Raw genomic sequence first — 18,693 nt, 5'->3', positions numbered from 1 at the left:
TGAGAATTAACCCTATTCTCTCAACACTATATGCTGATATTTCCCCTTTAGAAAAAGCTGTCCCCACCCCCCATCCCTTTTTTCACATCTGTTTTTGTGATAATGAAGGTAAAAAGTCAGACAAGGGTACTTCAGTTATGGGTTTATTACCCATAGAACTATAATGAATCTTAGGATGGTGTAGTCTGAGTTCTTTATTTATTTATTTTTTTAAATCATGGCAGTCTGTCGAAGCATTTGGGCCACTTCTCTTAATCATGTTTATTTATTTGTTTATTAAATCCAATTTTATTTTCATATCTGCATTTTCTCCCGCCCACATCCTGCCATTGAGAAACAGAACAGTGTTTTTTAAATATAATTAAATATAATTACAAATATAAATAAAAATAAATATAATTAAATATAATAAACTATAATTACCAAGGAAACCAATTTTAGGGAAATAGAATTATCAAAATTATTTTTAAAAACCCAGTTAAGATCCCCCAGTGTAGCCCAACCCTCTCATTCTACAAATGAGGACCCAGAGGCTCAGCTCAGAGAGATTAAAGGTCTTTCCCAACAATACACAGGTATACAATAGCTGAGCCAAGATTCAAACCCAAACTTCCTTGAACCCCCCAGTCCAGTGCCTTTTCTAGTATAATTCAGCTGCCTTACTTGGAACTCTGCAAAGGAAGGGAGAAAACCCAAGTTAATACAAACAACTTCTTATTGCCTAAAATTCCTACAGATCTAATCAGCATTTTAATGATCTGAATGTAAAACAGGCTGTTTGTTTTAATTTTACAGTAGTAACTATAGTAGATTGGATTCTTTCTCTTAACCAGTCACTAATTTAATTCTAGAGGCATTTAAGCGTCTACTATACATAGTGCCCCAGCTTTAATAGAGACATATGTTTCTAGGGAGGGAATTTTATTAAAAGTGCTCATTTTCATCTTGCCTTATTTGTACAGAATTAGTCTCCAGTACATAGTTTTTTTAATAGGCTTTAAGAGCTTGAAATTGAACTAAGTCTTTTGGGACACCCTGTATGACTAGTACTGGGCTAGACATTGGGTATAAAGAGTATAGAAGAAGCAAAACCTGGTTAAGATCTTTTCTTTCTCACTGGTGAAACAAGGCATTGACATAAAATGTTCAATAATAATACAACAGTAATTGATCAAGTTCCAAACTGGGCACCCTAACAGCCACCAAATTCTTTCCTTGACCCTTCAAAAAGTCTTACATTCATCCTTTACTTTCCACTGTGAGCCTACCTGAAGACATATGGGTCCAGTTGGAGCCTCTTTATCAACAACAACAAGATAATTTTCTGCTAATTAAGGAGTTGCTGTTCAGTCACTTCAGTCCTGTCCAATTCTTCATGACCCCATTTTGGGTTCTTGTCAGAGATACTAGAGAGGTTTGCCATTTCCTTCTCCAGCTCATTTTACAGATGAGGAAACAGAGACATAGGTTTAAATCACTTGCCCAGGGTCACACAGCTAGTAAGTGCCTGAGTATAGATTTGAACTCAGGTCTTCCTGATTCTAGGCCTGGTGTTCTATCCATTTCCCCATTTTGGCTGCCCAATGAAGAAGTAGAGAAACTGTTTTTTTCTCCCCCGACTTCTGGAAGCTTGCATACTTGGTAACTTGGTAAGTTAATATACTCTTCCCATTATAACCTGTAAACCCTTAGAACAGACATGTAGAGGGCAAGAGAATGTGCTATGGACAATGGCAGGTGGACAGATACTTTGTAAAACATAATTCAGAGCTACTGGTCTACATGTTACAAAGCATTGTTGGGCCTCTTAAAATTACTGTGTCCTGGAGATTAATTCTATACAAGTTAGACAAGATAGAAATGAGCACTTTTAATAAAAGGCCCTTCCTAGAGACATGTGTGATATGGGAAGTGGTAAGTAGAAACCACATGCCCCCTTTTAGGAGAGAGGGGCTAGAAGGGGCCTAAATGCCAGTCAGAGACTCTTAAGTGTTGGCAAGAGCTATTTTTTAAAAATCCAAAGTCCCTTTTCTACTTCTAGTGTAGGGCTATGTTTCTACACGTTGTGGCTTTAGTTTATTTAGATCCTAGTTAACAACCCAACTGAGTGCTTTCTAGGAGAGTGGCTTTTGTTTGTTTTTGAAGAAAGGAATTCTTTGTTGTGTTGTTTGTCTTTCTTGGAAGGTAGAAATAAGTATACCCAGTCATGGTAAACAAATCCTCAACAGAATAACTAGTAAAGTTCAGAAGCAAGAAAATTGATCTCAGAGTCCTTTGTGCTCCTTCATTTATCCCAAACAACTTGGCAAAGGGCATTTTCAGCACCTAATGTGCTGCTAGGAATCAGTAAATGTAAAAATTCTGTGCATAGAATAATGATTCAGAAGCAATATTAAATGCACAATTATGACCTGAATCACAGGTAGGGCCAAAGGACCAGAGGGAGGTGGATGTGGAAGAGGGGCAGGAAATGAGAAGGAAGGATGCTGTGTTACCGCATGGAACTAAACTGAGTCCATGAGAAAGGACAAGCCAGATGTCACTTACACCTTTTCTTTCTTTTCTCTTTTTTTTTTTTTGGTTTGTTTTGCGGGGCAATGAGGGTTAAATGAGTTGCCCAGGGTCACACAGCTAATAAATGTCAAGTGTCTGAGGCCGAATTTGAACTCAGGTTCTCTTGAATCCAAGACTGGTGCTTTATCCACTGTGCCACCTAGATGCTCCACTTAGACCTTTTCTTAAAATTGTTTCTGCAGGTTATGACAGCTGGTTTTTCGATTTTGCTGTTTGACACAGTCCTGGACATTGCAATGGTGGCTTGGTAAGTATTTTGTTTAAGGATGGGAGTTGGCTGTTGGTTTGGCGAGTACCATTGTTTAGGAATAAAATGGGCACTGGTGATTTGGTATTTTGTACAAGCACAGGGGCCAGATCCTGTTGGTTTGGTAAATTCGGTGATAGGAGAGGGCCATTGGGCATTTGAATTTGATGGCATGATTCGTGACGAGCAGTGTGGTACAGAATGAGTGCTGGATTTGTAATAAAAACAATAACAACAACAACAACAAAGTCATTTGTATTTGAACCTAATTCTGCCATTTCTTACTCTTGTGACCTTGGGTTTCTCTGAACCTCGGTTTCTTCATCTGTAGGAGAAGGCACAAAATCCTATACCCAACCACCCAGAGAATTTTGATTCACTCTGGAGGGTATGCTGGCCACTGGTGTCAGGGTCCCATTAACCCTGATTGCCAGAGCTATGCAGTCCCAAAAGAGAGGTTTTGGAAGGTGTGGTCAAGGACACAGTTGCTACTGACCTTGTCATATGGTGTCATCACTTTAGCACATTCTAAGCCTAAGATATCAGTTAGCTTATAAAAATAGCCTAATGCATGAGACTTTTTCCAGGGACCAGAAACACACATGGGTTCCCAGTACCATGATGATCTGCTATAAAGACATCTATCTTTCTGTGCTCTCTTGGTTTCCTGATTGATCCTCCATTCAGAGAGATCTGTCAGCATAGCCCAATGATGGCTCATCTTGAGCTCTAGCCTGAGGCCCAGGCTCTTTCTGCTTTTGTCAGCTACCTATAAGCAGCCTGGGATGGGGGGAAGGAGACTTTTATGCCTCCTTACTTAGGATTATTGGAAACAGCTGTGGCAACTGCCATGTATTTCTAATTGTGGTCACAAGCATAATAACAAACATACCCTACCGATTATTTTTACAGTTTACAAAGTACTTTCACATCCATTATCTCAGATGATCTTCACAACAACCCTGTGAGGTAGGCAGGCTGGGTTTTATTATCCCTATTTTGTAGTGAGAATACAAGGTCCCCAAGCTATGGAGAGACTTCCTCAAGGTCATACAGCCAGTTAATTAGAGAGCTAGGACTTAAATTCAGATTTTTTTTTCCTCCAAGAGACAGAAATGGTAGAGAGGGGAGAACGCTGGTTCCAGAATCCAAAGCCCTGTGTTCAAATCCTACCTATGTCATTTGCTATCCGTGTGACCTCAATCAAGTCATTTCTCTTTTGGGGTTCCCAGTTTCCTAATCTGTAAAATGAGAGGGCTAGATATTCTGAAGCCCCTTCTGGCTCTCAATCTATGTCTTTTCTAGGCCACCATGGTGCTGTAACATCTCTAAACATTTGTGCAAGCAAAACAAATTCGTGATTATATTGTCTTATGGCAGAGTTAGAATAGACATCAGGGTTTCTAGTTGTCTTTCTAAAATTGGTTCTTGCTAATGTGGTATGATATTTTCCATATGCAAAGAATTAATTGAAAGCCATGTGTTTGTTATTTAAAAGGCAATGTGGTATTCAAGATAAAGTCCTGGCCTTGGAGCCAGGAAGCCCTAGGTTCAAATCCTACCTCGGATACTTATAAAGTACATGACACTAGATGATCAATAACCATTTATTATGCACTTATGATGTACCAGGCCATGTACTAAGTGATAGGGATAGGAAGAAAGACAACAACAGTTCCTTCCATATAAAGAGTTTACATTCTGATGAGAAAGACTACCTATCAAATCTATATCAATCAGCCAATAAACATATGGTAAGTGTCTACCATGTGCCAGGCACTATGTTAAGAGCTGAGGATACTACAAGAGTCAAAGAGCAGTCCCTGCCGTCAAGGAGCATAGAATCTAATTTGGTTACAACATGTAAACAAATATATCCAAAACAAGCTACAGAACAGCATAAATGAGAGATTAACAGAGGGAAGACACTGGGATTAAGAGGGGTTAGGAAAGGCTTCCTGTGGGAAGGTGGAACTTAAAGGAAGCCAGGGAGGTCAATAGTTAGTTATATCTCTATATAATAATATAATATAATATATATATATGTCTACATATAACTATATATGCCAGATTTCTAGAATATAGTTATATCTATATATCACTATGTCTATATATCTATCTATAAATGAGACCATACAAGATAAATACAGAGTAGAAGATACCTTTCTATCACACAAGCCTTCACAGATAAGTGTTTGAGGTTTGTACTTTGTCTTGGTAAAAGGAGTTAGGGAATTCTCCACTCTTAGGAAATGATACATTTCTCATGGTTTTTCTCGTATTTATTATGGGATTTACCCCCAGCTCTATTCGTGGATTGATTTGTATGAACCCTTAACAATCCCAGGAATAGGAAATCTTGAGAAGCAGCAGTGTGTTAATGATTGACCTAACTACAAGGAAAGAACAGCCCTTGGAAGGCTGTAATAATGAACAGCTGGATCCATTGGCAGTGACCAGCCCTTGTTATTGCCATGTGATTTTTGTTGTTGTTCTACAGGGCTAGGGAAGACCGTACAGAAGGATTAATGAAACATAGAGTTGTTCATTGGTTCTCCTTCTCCCAGTTGAGAAGGAGGTGTGGCACTGTGGAAAGAACACTGTATCCAGAGTCAGAGGACTTGGACAGGAATCTTGCCTCGACCCTTATTATCTACATGACTATGGGCCTGTCACTTAAACTCTCTGGGGCTCAGTTACCTCATCTTTCAAACAAGGGAAGAACCAAGAGAACAATTTATTCTTTTTCTTTTCTTTTTTAATTTTTTGCAGGGCAATGAGGGTTAAGTGACTTGCCCAGGGTCACGCAGCTAATAAGTGTTAAGTGTCTGAGGCTGGATTTGAACTCAGGTCCTCCTGAAGCCAGGTCCAGTGCTCTATCCACTGCATCACCTAGCTGCCCTGAGAACAATTTATTCTTTAACAACATAGTAAAAACAAACTTTTAAAGACTTAAGAACTCAATACAATGATCAACCATGATTCCCTAAATAGATGCCAAAGGATGTTGCCTACCCTCTCAAAGAAAGATGATGGACTAAATGTTCAGAATGAGAGAAACTTTTTTTGATCATGGCCAACATGGTGATTTGTTTTGCTTGACTACATATATTTATTACAAGGTTTTTGTTTCTTTCTCAGTTTCCAGTGAGGAAAGGGAGATGAGAGGAGGAGAAAATAAGTGCTTGTTAATTTTTAAAAATAAGATTTCATTAAAAATATAAATGCAACAAAGTAAGAAAAAGAATACAATGAGGGTCTGAACTAGATGGTATCTCTGGTCTTGCTCTAAGTCTATGAGCTTCTGATCTTTCATGGACTAGCTTGGAAGCGAAAACAATGGTGTGTTCTGCTAACCACAAATATTTTATTGGCTCTTTTTGATCAGATCCATGTGGCCATGTCCTAGACATTAAAATTAATCCCATAAAGGAAAATAACCTGAAGAGGTAATAAGTGGCTTCAGCCAAAGCAGATCACCTTTAGCTACATGGCAGATAGCAGAGTCCCAGCCTGAAGCCTCCTCACCCTTCCAAGGAGGTGTCTGAGCTGTAATCGTGCTGTTTTCATCCACCCCCTCCTACATATTCGCTCATGGGTTAATCCACTGTGTTTGACTGACGAATGCAGTATACTGAGTAGGAGGGCAACTGGATTGGAATTGTTGGGATTGCTTCAAACAAGACACCCTGAATTCCTTTCAGGCTTAAAACTTTCCATGTCTAGAAACCCTTTTCTGTTTTGGTGTAAATGTTTTATTTGGCAGATAAAGGGTTTTTTTTCCATTTAATTATGCTTCAAAACTAATGGGAAAGAAAAAATTCTAGTTAAAAATTAATTTCAAAACTAGATCTTTTCTTCATTTTTCATTTTTCTTTCAACAGTATCAAGAATTATGTTGTTGGGGCAGCTAGGTGGCACAGTGGATAAAGCACCAGCCCTGGATTCAGGAGTACCTGAGTTCAAATCTGGCCTCAGACACTTGACAGTTACTAGCTGTGTGACTCTGGGCAAGTCACTTAACCCCCACTGCCCCGCCCAAAAAAAAATTATGTTGTTGTTATTCAGCCATGTCCTACTATTTGTGATCCCATTTGGGGTTTTCTTGGCAGAGACACTGGAGTGGTTTACTATTTCCTTAACTAGCTTATTTTCCAGATGAGAAAACTGAGGCAAACAGGGTTAGGTGACTTGCCATGGGGCACACAGCTAGTAAGTGTCTGAGGCCAGATCTGAACTCATGAAGATTGGTATTCCTGACTCCAGAACCAGCACTCTATCCAATAAGTCACCTAGCCGCCCATGAAGAATTATAACATAGATTTGGGGTAGGGGATTAGGAGGATTTCAAAAGAATGACATTGATTAGGGTAAGACATTCTTCTTTAGACTGAGTAGTGTTCCCCCTATCCAGAATCAAGGAGATATCAGGGTGGTCATAATGATGATGAGAACAGCAAAAGCAACTCCCACATATATGGTGCCTGAAAGTTTCTGAAACACTCAAGTAGACTGGTATATTCTATGAACTTAGATCTTTTTTTGACTGGAAGTTGTGTCTAGGGGGAGTTCCATACTATGATTTCATATGGTGTAGGGAACTTCTAGGAAGGAAACTCCCTTTTACCAATGTAGCTTGGCCAGTTTACAACAGATAATTGTAGAGAATTACCTGAAGGGCTGAAAGGTTCAGTGAGTTTCTCAGGATCAAGAAGCCAGTATGTGTTGAGTCAGGATTGAACCCCAGTCTTACTGTCCTCTATCCACTATGCCATGTTGCATTTATTTACAAGGCTGAGATAAGCTGTTTTACAAACTCTAGAGCATAATATAATTAATTGATTAATTATTATTAATGGACAATTATCTGTTAATGTTATTATTGCCAGTATTATAGGGTGCTTGCTTTCATGACTAATTCTGATGATTAGCATGATTTTTTTCAGAGTAAGTCTTAACATTCCAGAGCTGGTCTGGGAGGGCCATATATACCTGCTACTTAATGTGGTCTATTGTGGCCTCCCTAATCGTAGAACATCTTCTTTTTGGTAGTTACATTGGCTACAAAAGTAAAACAGGATTCTGGTAGGATTTTTTTAATCTCAGAAGGAAGAAGCTTTGTAGTTTTAGCCTAAGTGTTGGGGTGGAGACAGCTTCCACATTTGGGTCTTTGAAGGAAATCTATGTCAGCTGTTAGTTCCTGTGAAAGAATCATGTACTCAGTGCCAAATGAAAGGGATGATTTTTGTCTTTTGGAGGACAAGGAGGTGAAGAAACTCCACTGTAGGTTTCCTCTTGGTGCCTGTAGAGCTAAGAAAGGAGTTTCAGAAGCCATGGAGCTTCTTCCCACCCTGCTTGTGGGTAAGATGATACCTACACCATCACAGACTGATAAGAATCTATCCTCATTTTTCAAAATTGCTAGAAAAAGAGTTCCTAGGCAGTGAATAGGGGCCAATTTCTGTTCTGGAAAGGAAGGAACAAGAGGAAAAGAAAACAAAACATTATCCTCATACCGCATAGCAAGTGACACTTAAGTAATGGTTTGAAATATTTCATCAGATGAGAGGAGGATCATGGGGCAGTGGTCCACAAACTCCTCCATCCTACAAGTATGCAGATCAATAAGATGGAGCTGGGTGATTTCACAGTAAAAGAAAAAAGGGGCTTCCAAGGACAAAACTGTTCCATTCCTCACCCTGAGGCTGAATCAGGTGGGTGAGTAGGGAGGGTAAAGATGGTTTTTTCCATTCCATTGGGAAGCATTTCTATGAAAAAGCTCTCCCTTTGTTGCTTAACTCCCCAGATTGAATCTGGACACTAATCCCTCATTCAAACAAGTGTTTTTGATGACAATGTATTGTGGGGATTACAAAAAAAGTCAATGTCCTTACCCTCAAGAACCTTACAGTCCGGGAGATGAGACATTTACATGTAAAAAAAATGACCGCGCAATTCATTGTATGATTGAGTCAAATGAGTGGTACAGATAAATGCTATGGGTATGTAGAGGAGGGAGATATCACTTTTGCTTGGTGTATGTTTTCGTGTATATGTATTTGTGTATATATGTGTTTTTATGCACATCCACATAAGTATGTACATATGTATACACACTAAGTCTATCAACAAGCACAGTTGTGCTCTAAGGAAAGTATAGAATTCATATAAACAGAGAGGAAAGGAGCTGAGGAATCGGATAGTCAATGGCCTTGCAGAGTTCAAAGCCCTAGGGGAAAGTATCAGAAGTGGTAGGACAAATGTCTAAAATTGGTAATAAGTTACACTTTAGAAATATAAAATAAAGGATTCGTCCCATGCTTAGACATCTTTTTCCCCACCCAGCTGGAAGATGCCTATCTAAGGAATGTCATGAATTGGGGGCAAGTTGAAATTTAGCTACCAAAATTTCATGAGAAGGAAAATGACTTGGTTTCTGTTCTTGAGATTCTCTCCAATTCTGCTTTTGAGATTCCCCCCAAATCACTATCATTTCAAGCTTGACAGATTCTAAATTGTTACAATGTAACGTTAGCATAATAATGTTTCATGAGGTCCTATGTGATCTTTCAACATTTAACAATTTGAGGTTGATCTGAACATGAGAACTTGGGATGGGGATACTGGCAAGCAACCAAGTGTTGAGATTGATTGGATAGTAAGAGCAGCAGTCAAAACATTCACATATAACTCTGTCATGTTTCATAACCTGTCACAACTTTTCAGAACTTGTGTATTTTGTTACGTGCACTCAACAAAATGGAAAGCAGTGCCTGCTCTGTGGTACGTGTACCCAAAACAAGGCAACAGAACATGTGTGATCACCACAGAAGGAACCTTGACTTTGGAATTTCCTGATTTTTTTGGAGAACCCTTGAGTTTAAAGAGGGCATGTTTTCAGCCTCAAAGAATTTTTCCAACCACAAAAGACCCACCAGCAAGGGAGTGTCAGACTGTGCTTCATATTTTGCTTCTATCTTTCATACAGAGACCTTTTCTCACTGCACACATACAACTGTCTTAATTAGCTCTTGGGGTAGATGTCAGCAGAAATGGTAGGAATAGGTAAAGAGCTCGTGGTAGTGGCCTGATAACCCCTTGTAGTTTAGGTTGGTCTGTGAAGAAAATACTATTTAAAATGCTATCAAGGATTTGAGTAACATGTTTATTTCCCAATTAGGATTTGAACTAGGCATCTTTAAAATACATTGTCCAGGGGGCAGCTAGATGGTGCAGTGGATAAAGCAACAGCCCTGGATTCAGGAAGATCTTAGTTCAAATACGGCCTCAGACACTTGACACTTACTAGCTGTGTAACCCTGGGCACGTCACTTAACCCTCATTGCCCCACCAAAAAACAAAACAAAAACAAAATACATTGTCCAACTATAGTAAAAACATACATGTACAGTCAATATTGGTCAATTTCTAAAAATGCCAATAACATTAATAATAATAGTTATAGTAATTTAGAATGATTACTGTTGCTGACTAGCTTCATACCCTTGAAATAAAAAGATCAGATAATCCAAAGGAAGAAAATTCAGATTTCAACTTTATTTTTTATTAATATACTTCAAATTTATATGGTTTTGCTTATAAAAAGGGTTCATGTTGGGAGTGTATTAATCTATTGTAATCCAAAATTAGACAGAAGACCTTGGTTGTTGAACATTGTTGCTGTGTTGCTAACTATAAATTCTCCTTCCTTTCAGAACAGGGGATTTGGGGCAAAAAGGATGATTCCTTTGTTTTTAGGATTCTGTATTTATGTTCAGCCTTTGGGTATTGATTGTCACTCTATCAACAAGCATTTATTAAGGTCCTGCAATGGATAGAGCACCTGGCCTGGAGTCAGGAAGACTTCACCTTTCTGAGTTAAATAAAATCTGATCTCAGATACTTAATAGCTGGGTGACCCTGGGCAAGTCACTTTATCTTGTTTGCCTCAGTTTCCTCATCTGGAAAATAAGCTGGAGAAGGAAATGGCAAATCACTCTGCCAAGAAAACCTCAAATGGGGTCATGAAGAGTCAGACACGACTGAATGAAAGATGACAAAAAGAATTCTCAGCTTTATAACTAGCAAAAATAGGTGGTGCTGAGAGACCATCCACCCTACTCCAAAGTGTCTCCTTGGGTCACAGTGTATAAAATTCTACCTTAGTCACTCTTTTCCACTGAGGCATTTCACATGCTTTATAAGGGCTTCCTATTGTTAAGGGGATTACATTAAGCTGCTATTGCTCCTCAGTGACCAAAGCAGGGATTTTGTGTTAATGGGATCCCAGAAATAGTTAAAAGCACACAATAATAATAGCCTATTAAAAATTGTTAATATAGGGGGAGCTAGGTGGTACAGTGGATAGAGCACTGGCCCTGGATTCAGGAGGACCTGAGTTCAAATTCGGCCTCAGACACTTGACACTTACTAGCTATGTGACCTTGGGGAAGTCACTTCACCATCATTGCCCTGCAAATTATTTTTCAAATTGTTAATATGACATAGGATTACAGAATGTTTTACATGTATTCTCTCATATCATCTTACAACAGCTCTATAAATTAGATGCTATTTTTATTTACATCTTATAATTGAAGAAACTGAGGCTGAAAGAAGTTAAATTGGTCCTCTTTATTCACACTGCTACCACCTTATTTCACCCCTCATTACCTCATGCCTAGATTATTGCAGTAGCCTCCTAATTACTCTCTGTGCCTCAAGATTCTCCCCATTCCAGTCTATCCTACATATTGCTGACAAAATAATTTTCCTTAAACTCAGACCTGATCATGTGACTCTCCTTTTCAATCAACTCCAGTAGCTTCCTGTTGCCTCTCAGATGAAAAAATAATAGAAAATCCTCAATTTAGCTTTTAAAGCCTTACCAATCTGACCCCAACCTATCTTTCTAGCCTCAATGGACATTACTATCTACTCATCTATCCCTCTACCCCTCTATTCTTCAACCCAGACTAATTGGCTATGGCTCTATTGTTCACAAACAACGCTCCATCCCCTGTCCAGCCCTCTACCCCCTAGCTGCCTGTAACTGTGTATATGGGATAGATACATGGGATATATGGGACAAGCGGTGTTCAGGTACAAAGAATCCCCATCCTCTATAAGTTTGTGTTTGAACATCATCTTAAAGGAAGAGAGTTCTATAAGACAGAGGTAAGAAGGGAATACTTTCCATCTTTACACCGGCTGTCCCCAGTGTCTAGAAAGTCCTCTCTCCTTACCTCGATCTTCGAGAATTCCTCTCTTCCTTAAATTTAACTACTTTTATGTATCTGTATTTATTAACCTTATATTTTAGCTATATATATATATATTTATATATATATAGCTAAAATATAAAGTTATATTTATATTATATATATATATAGCTAAAATATAAGGTTAATAAATACAGAGATGTAGACACAGACACAGACACAGACACAGACACAGACACAGACATAGACATAGACATAGACATAGACATAGACATAGACATAGACATAGACATAGACATAGACATAGACATAGACATAGACATAGACATATATATTTCAGGCATACTTCTTGTCTCCCTGACTAGAGTATAAGCTTCCAGAGGGTGGGGAGTGTTTCATTCTTTGTACTTATATCCCCTGCACCTAGCACAGTACCTACCACACAGCAGACACTGAAGAGGTTCTTCTTGATTGGTTGCCCAACATGACATAGCTAGTAAGTATGTCTGACTCAAGATTTGAACTCAGATCTTCCTGACTCCAAGTCCAACACTCTACTCCCTAGCTGCCTATAACTGTGTACATGAAAAAGAACTGTCTAAGGTCCTGGGCTCCCCAATGGGGAAGTACTTTCAACTAGTTCAGTATGGTTCTCTGTACAAATTGGCTAATTAGGTGAGCTCTTATCACCTAGCTTTTTGTTGTTGTTCAGTTGTGTTTGACTCTACATAGATTTTGTTGGGGTCTTCTTGGCAAAGATGCTGGAGTGGTTTGCCATTTCCTTCTCCAGTGTATCCTTATTTTACATATGAGAAACTGAGGCAAATAGAGGTTAAGTGACTTGACCAGGGTCACACAGCTAGCAAGTATTTGATATTGGCTTTGAACTCAGGTCTTCCTGACTCCAGACCCTGTGCTCTATACACTACATCACCTAGCTAGTAAGGCCTTGAGAAAATGGAGCAGAAACAAAAACTTTTAAGTGTAAAAACCATCCTTCCCCCCCTTGACCTCAGCTCACTGTGACTCTCCATACTTGTCCTACCTGTGTAGGAAAAGAGTATACTTTCTTTGGGATCACACAGATTTAGGGGGCAATCTAATTGAGTAAGGCCCTCAACCCTCAAAGGCATCTGTGAGCTTATTGATTTGGAAGCTCCCTCCAATGACTCAGATCTTAACCCATTCATGTCTGCCCATCCTGTGGGACTCTTGACAATGTCCTCTGAAAAGTTCACTACAAGGGGTCTCCAGGATAGTAATAAGACATGTTGTTGTTGAGTCATTCAGTCATTTCCAACTCTTAGTGACCCCATGGACCACAGTACACCGGGCCCTTCTGTCCTCCACCATCTCCCAAAGTCTGTCCAAGTTCATTGTTTCCATGACACTTTATATCTATCTCATCCTCTGCTGTCCTTTACTCCTTTTGTCTTTAACCTTCCCCAACACCAGGGTCTTTTCCAATGAGTCCCAACTTCTCATTATGTGGCCAAAGTATTTAAGCTTCAGCTTCAGTATTTGACCTTCCAGTGAATAGCCTGTATTAATTTCTTTAAATATTAACTGATTTGATCTTCTTGCTGTCCAAGGGACTGTGTAAAGACTTCCAGAACCACAGTTCTAAAGCATCAATTCTGTGGTCCTCAGCTCTCCTTATAGTCCAACTTTCACCCCATACACGGTTACTGGAAAAACCATAGCTGTGACTATTTTTGAAGAGAGCCAGCCTCCATTCTGGAGCTCCACAATGGCAACATTATTCACCAACTCACTCAAGGGTGATATTCCAAAAGTTGATAAATCAGTTGTTTAGAACTCATAACCCATTTCCTCATTGAAACCCTCTTGGTGTTCCTAGGCTAGAACTCAGAAGCTTTAGCTACAGATGAGACAGCATGACATGGTATAGAATATGAGTAGAATAAGTAGGTAGAATAGGTAGAATTCTAGGTTTGGAGTCAAGAAGACCCAGGTTCACATCTTGGCACTACTGTGTGACCATGGGCAAATCACTTAACCTGTCAGAGCCTTTGGCAACTCTCTAACACTAAAAGTTAAAGACTGGAGTAAAGGGTACTTGTAATATCCTTAGTAGAAATTCTACTGGGAGTCCCTACACTGATCAAATTACAGCTTATTGCTTGAATTGCTTAAGTAGCATAAAATGGGTAAAGAGTGGTGAGAGTGGTATAGCTAGCTTTGTAACTTTTCTTTCATTTTTTTTGGTGTAACTTATTTATATAATACAGTTTCTATAGGGAAATGCATTCTAAGGGTTGGGAACATATCTCATTCTCTCTCCATTCCTAGCCTTCAACCACCACAGTTGCAGAATGAGCTAGCTGGTGAAGAAGAAATATACTCTCCCCCCAAACCCCCAAATCACACTAGCCATTTGCTATCAGAAGAGAAACCTGACTCCTGAACCCTTCTTCCACTAAGAGACCCTGTGAGAGACTTGAATTGATTGTTAATTTATTAAATAATAAGATTCTGAAACAGGGGCAGGCATGCTCTGTTCTTTGACTGCTCATCAGGAAAGCCCACAATGGCAGTGGCTAGTGGGGCTGCAGTTACATTTTTACAAGGCACTGAGGATACACAAATAAGTGGTGAAAGGGGTACAGAGGCAGATGGCATGGGGACGGGGGATGGGATGGTGAAGGCAGGAAGTGTGAGGAAGAGGATGGGGATTGGGAGAGGCACAGAGAACCACTCGTGTAACCATGGATTACAGTGGGGAACACTCAGCAGTGTGGACTTAGATGAACATAGAAGAATTCTCATCATCAGAAGTTTGAGGTCTTATGTTTATAGGGGTTTTTTTTGGGAGGGGGAAACAGACAACCCTTATCTGTGCCACTTTGGGGTTAGTTCATTAACATATCCAAATCATCTCAAAGTTGTTTGTGAAAGTTTGAAGTTAACATGTCTCCATCATCTCAGAGTTATCAGCACCATTTGGTATTCTGCTGGTCTTATGGATGTCTGGAAATTGTCTGAGATTTACATGTTGTAGGACCAGAAAGCCCTGTCAGCAAGGCCTAGCTCCCTCAGTTCAGCACCTATTACCAGGATGTGACTTTTGGGTAATATATTATACAATTTATAAGTTATACTCTTTTGATCTTTGCGATGGGTTGTATGTAACATATAGGCTCTCCTTCGCAATCTTGTCTCCTGCTATTACCCCCTTTTACTTATAAATTTACTATAGTGACTAGAAGTGGGACTGGGGTTGGAAAGGGAATGGTCAGGGGGACTGGCAGAAGACAGAATATTGACATACTAGCTTTATTCATTCTTATGATGAAAAATTATAAAAATTATGAGTAACATATTTGGGAATTAGTGGGGCAGAACACAGAGAGGAGATTAGCTCCCTCATTCTGGACATTATGCCTCTCTTAATTCCTTTTAATATTACATTCACGTTTTTTGGCCAATAGCTCACACTTCTGACCACCATATCATTCTTCTTGCTCTCATAAGACTGGAGTTTAAGCCATTCATATAAAAGGTGCCATTAAATCATTGCATTTTCATGGATTTTTTCTTCTTTTTTTGAGACTGGGTTTCATCCAGTAGGGGCTGCTCACAGACCCAATCCATTACTTATTGGCTTGGGAGACTTGACATGTTCTGTTTCTGACCTGGGCTGATTTAATGAGGCAGCCTGGTGGCTCTCCTCCCCTGAGGACTTGCTCTGTTGATGCCAGACTTAAGTGGGACACTGGGTGGGCTTAGCCCACTGCATCTCACAACTCCCAAGCTCTACTGACTCTCCAGAGTAGCAGAGATTACTGGCATGGGCCATTATACCCAGCTACTTTCATGTAAAAATGAAGAAAATGGTATTATACCAAACTGCTTATTCCTGTGTGGACAAACTTCAGTTTGTCACAGCCTGTTGTCATCATGAACTGGAAATATGAAAGGCAGTGAGTTGCTTGGACTTTTTAACTCTGGGGTAAGCTATCCAACCCAATTTCCCTACCTTCCCCATGTCCCTGTAAAGGACTGAAGCAATAATATTTATAATTAACATTTGAATAGTGCTTTAAGGTTTGCAAAGCTCTTTAATGTGTTATTTCATTTGATCCTTGCAATGAACCTTGAGGTGGGTGCTTATTATTGCCCTCATTTTACAGATGAGGAAACGAAGGTTGATAGAACTTTATTGATTTGCCTAGGATCACACAATCAGTAACTGTCTGAGAACTACAGTCATCCTGACTCCAGGTCTGGGCTCTGTCTTTTTGCTACCTACTTGCCTAGGTAAAATAAGAGTCTCTGACATTTCAGGGAAAAGCCAACTCAGGAATGGTTTGGTTTCGGTTTTGTCACTGGAGCTGCAGTTGGAGTAAGGGGAGTCAAGAAAGGGGACCGAGGGATAAAGGGATGAGTGGACAAGGAGATGGGCCAGGTTGGGATGACGTTGGCTATAGAGAGCAGGACACATCTCCTTTCTTTCTCAGAAGGGTGTGTGTGTGTCGGGCGGTGGAGGTGGGCTTGGGGGACATGCAGGGACAGGAAATATGGTCCTATGTAGCAGCACCTGGAGCAGGAAAAGGAAGAAGGGAAATAAATACCAAGCAGCAGCATTGGGGAGGACAATGGAATTCCTGTGGTCACTGAGACCATCTGGTTGCTCTTATATGAGGAATATGTTTAACTAGGGTATACGGAAGGATTGTCCCTACTCTTTTCAATCTCAATATGTCAATTCCTGCACAGACATTCACTCAGTGGTGGTAAGAAATCTGGAAGGTGCCAGAGTGTCATGGGCTGGGGCCAATTGGGTCACTAGAGCTGCGGCTATGGACAAGGCAGCGGTCACTGGCCTTCAGTGGACAGAGGCCAGGAATCTCCTGCGGGTTGAAAGCTAACCTTTCGATAATTATTTGCAGCCTTCTACTGGGTGTCCTGGGAGAAGCCTTGCTGGTTTACTCAGAGAGAACAAGCACCTAGAGAAGAGGAGCACAAAACCCACAAGCTACAAATTCCAGCAAAACAAGAAAGCAAGACCCCTGTGTGGATGGAGGAGATAACATGGAAGCAGCCAGAATATCGAGAGCCATGGCCGGGCCTACTTCTTCCTCAGGAGAGAGGCCTCAGAGAAAACAACATCTGTCCCTAAGGAAGAGAGAAGGGGGCCCTCTGGATGTTGTTACGAGTGGCTGCCCGTGGCTATCTTTGGCGTTTCTCAGCACCGGCTTACTAGAGACACAAGCGGTCATTCAGTGCCTATATTTCTCTCAGCCCCTTTGTGGAGGGAGGAGAAATAGAATCTTCCCTGGGATTTCCTAGATCTTTTTTGGAAGCATAGGATCCATTTTTATATTCTTCAGGGAATTCCCATCCCTAGATTCTCCTGCCTGGCCTGACAAAGAATTGCAGAATTCATCTTGGAGAGAAATCCTTGGGAGGGAGTTGATTTGTGAGGAACTGAATGGCCCTTGCTGGGCTACACTAGAAATCAGCCAGGCAGCCTGACTTCTCTGTTTTGAGCTTGAAAGCTTAGTTGTTGTTGTCGGGTTTTGGGGGTGGTTTTTGGTTTGTTTTTGTCATTGCTTTTCTTTCCCTCTCACAGATTTCTCTGAACTCTCAGCAAGTCTATGTTGCATTTATGTTTTCTTAATTCCATGCACTGTTCCATCTCCTGCAAGATGAAAACCCAAGTTAACACTAAATTATCACCAAAGGGAGGTGGTTGTGTAAGCACTGATGGATGCCCTGGATAGTAAAAGACACTCCCCTGCTCTCTGCCCAAAACAACAACAAAACCCCAAACAATCTGCATTCCCCGAAGCCTTCAAATTAGTTCATTCCCTGGCATCCCAGAAGAAGTTGCAAATCACTTTACAAGAAAACAAGCTTGCGTTTTTTCCATGAGAAAGTGGATTGGAAATGTTATAACCCTATAAGAGGCTCTTATGGGAATGAATTTATATAGGATGAGAATTAGTTTTGGGATCCACAAGGAAGATGTTGAGGAAATCATCAATATTTGGCTCCAAAAATATTTGGGTTTACAGTTGTTTTGTGAAGACAGTATCACCCTACCCTCATTTACAGAGCTTTGGCCTTTTGTAGCATAGAAGATGGTATTGTTACCAATTCACAGAGGCCATTGTCAGGGGCTAGAAGCTCAGCTCAACCCTGTACTGCCTCATTCTAAAGAAGCTCTGTGCTTTCATGGAAGGTATTGGCTGAATAGTATTTCCTTGTTTCATTTAATTTAATTTAATTTAATTTCTTTTTCTTTTTTGCAGGCCAGTGAGGGTTAAGTGACTTGCCCAGGGTCACACAGCTAGTAAGTGTCAAGTGTCTGAGGCTGGATTTGAACTTGGGTCCTCCTGAATCCAGGTCCGGTGCTTTATCCACTGCACCACCTAGCTGCCCTTTCCTTGTTTCTAAATAAGCACCCCATCCACCCATCTATCCTGTCACTGTCCCTCCCTGCCCCCTTCTCCTTGCCCAGAGCAGCAGCACCTCTGGATTCTTGGCCATCTCCCTGAGGGAGTCAGTCCACTTAGTTTTGGAACTGGTCCGGGGCAAATCTGTTCTGACTGGTGAGTAGCTGCACTCTCACCCAACCCACCACGTCCAGCCCAACATGTGGGTGTATCTGACTACTGCAGGGTC

General features: G+C 40.4%; 1 protein-coding gene across 2 annotated transcripts in view; it reads left to right on the top strand.

Moving 5' to 3' along the window:
- TMEM241 (transmembrane protein 241) overlaps window positions 1–18,390 on the top strand; it is a 200,682-nt gene extending 182,292 nt beyond the window's left edge. For both annotated transcript variants that reach the window (XM_043976936.1, XM_043976935.1), the window contains 2 exons: window positions 2,757–2,821; window positions 16,956–18,390. In XM_043976936.1, the coding sequence (XP_043832871.1) occupies window positions 2,757–2,821; window positions 16,956–17,016 (126 nt within the window). In that variant the 3' untranslated portion in view covers window positions 17,017–18,390. The remainder of the gene's footprint in view (window positions 1–2,756; window positions 2,822–16,955) is intronic.
- Window positions 18,391–18,693: the final 303 nt, after the last annotated feature.

This window comes from Dromiciops gliroides, chromosome 1 (genome assembly GCF_019393635.1).
Source record: "Dromiciops gliroides isolate mDroGli1 chromosome 1, mDroGli1.pri, whole genome shotgun sequence".
Classification (NCBI taxonomy): Eukaryota; Metazoa; Chordata; class Mammalia; order Microbiotheria; family Microbiotheriidae; genus Dromiciops; species Dromiciops gliroides.
This window is presented reverse-complemented; position numbering and strand designations above follow the sequence as displayed.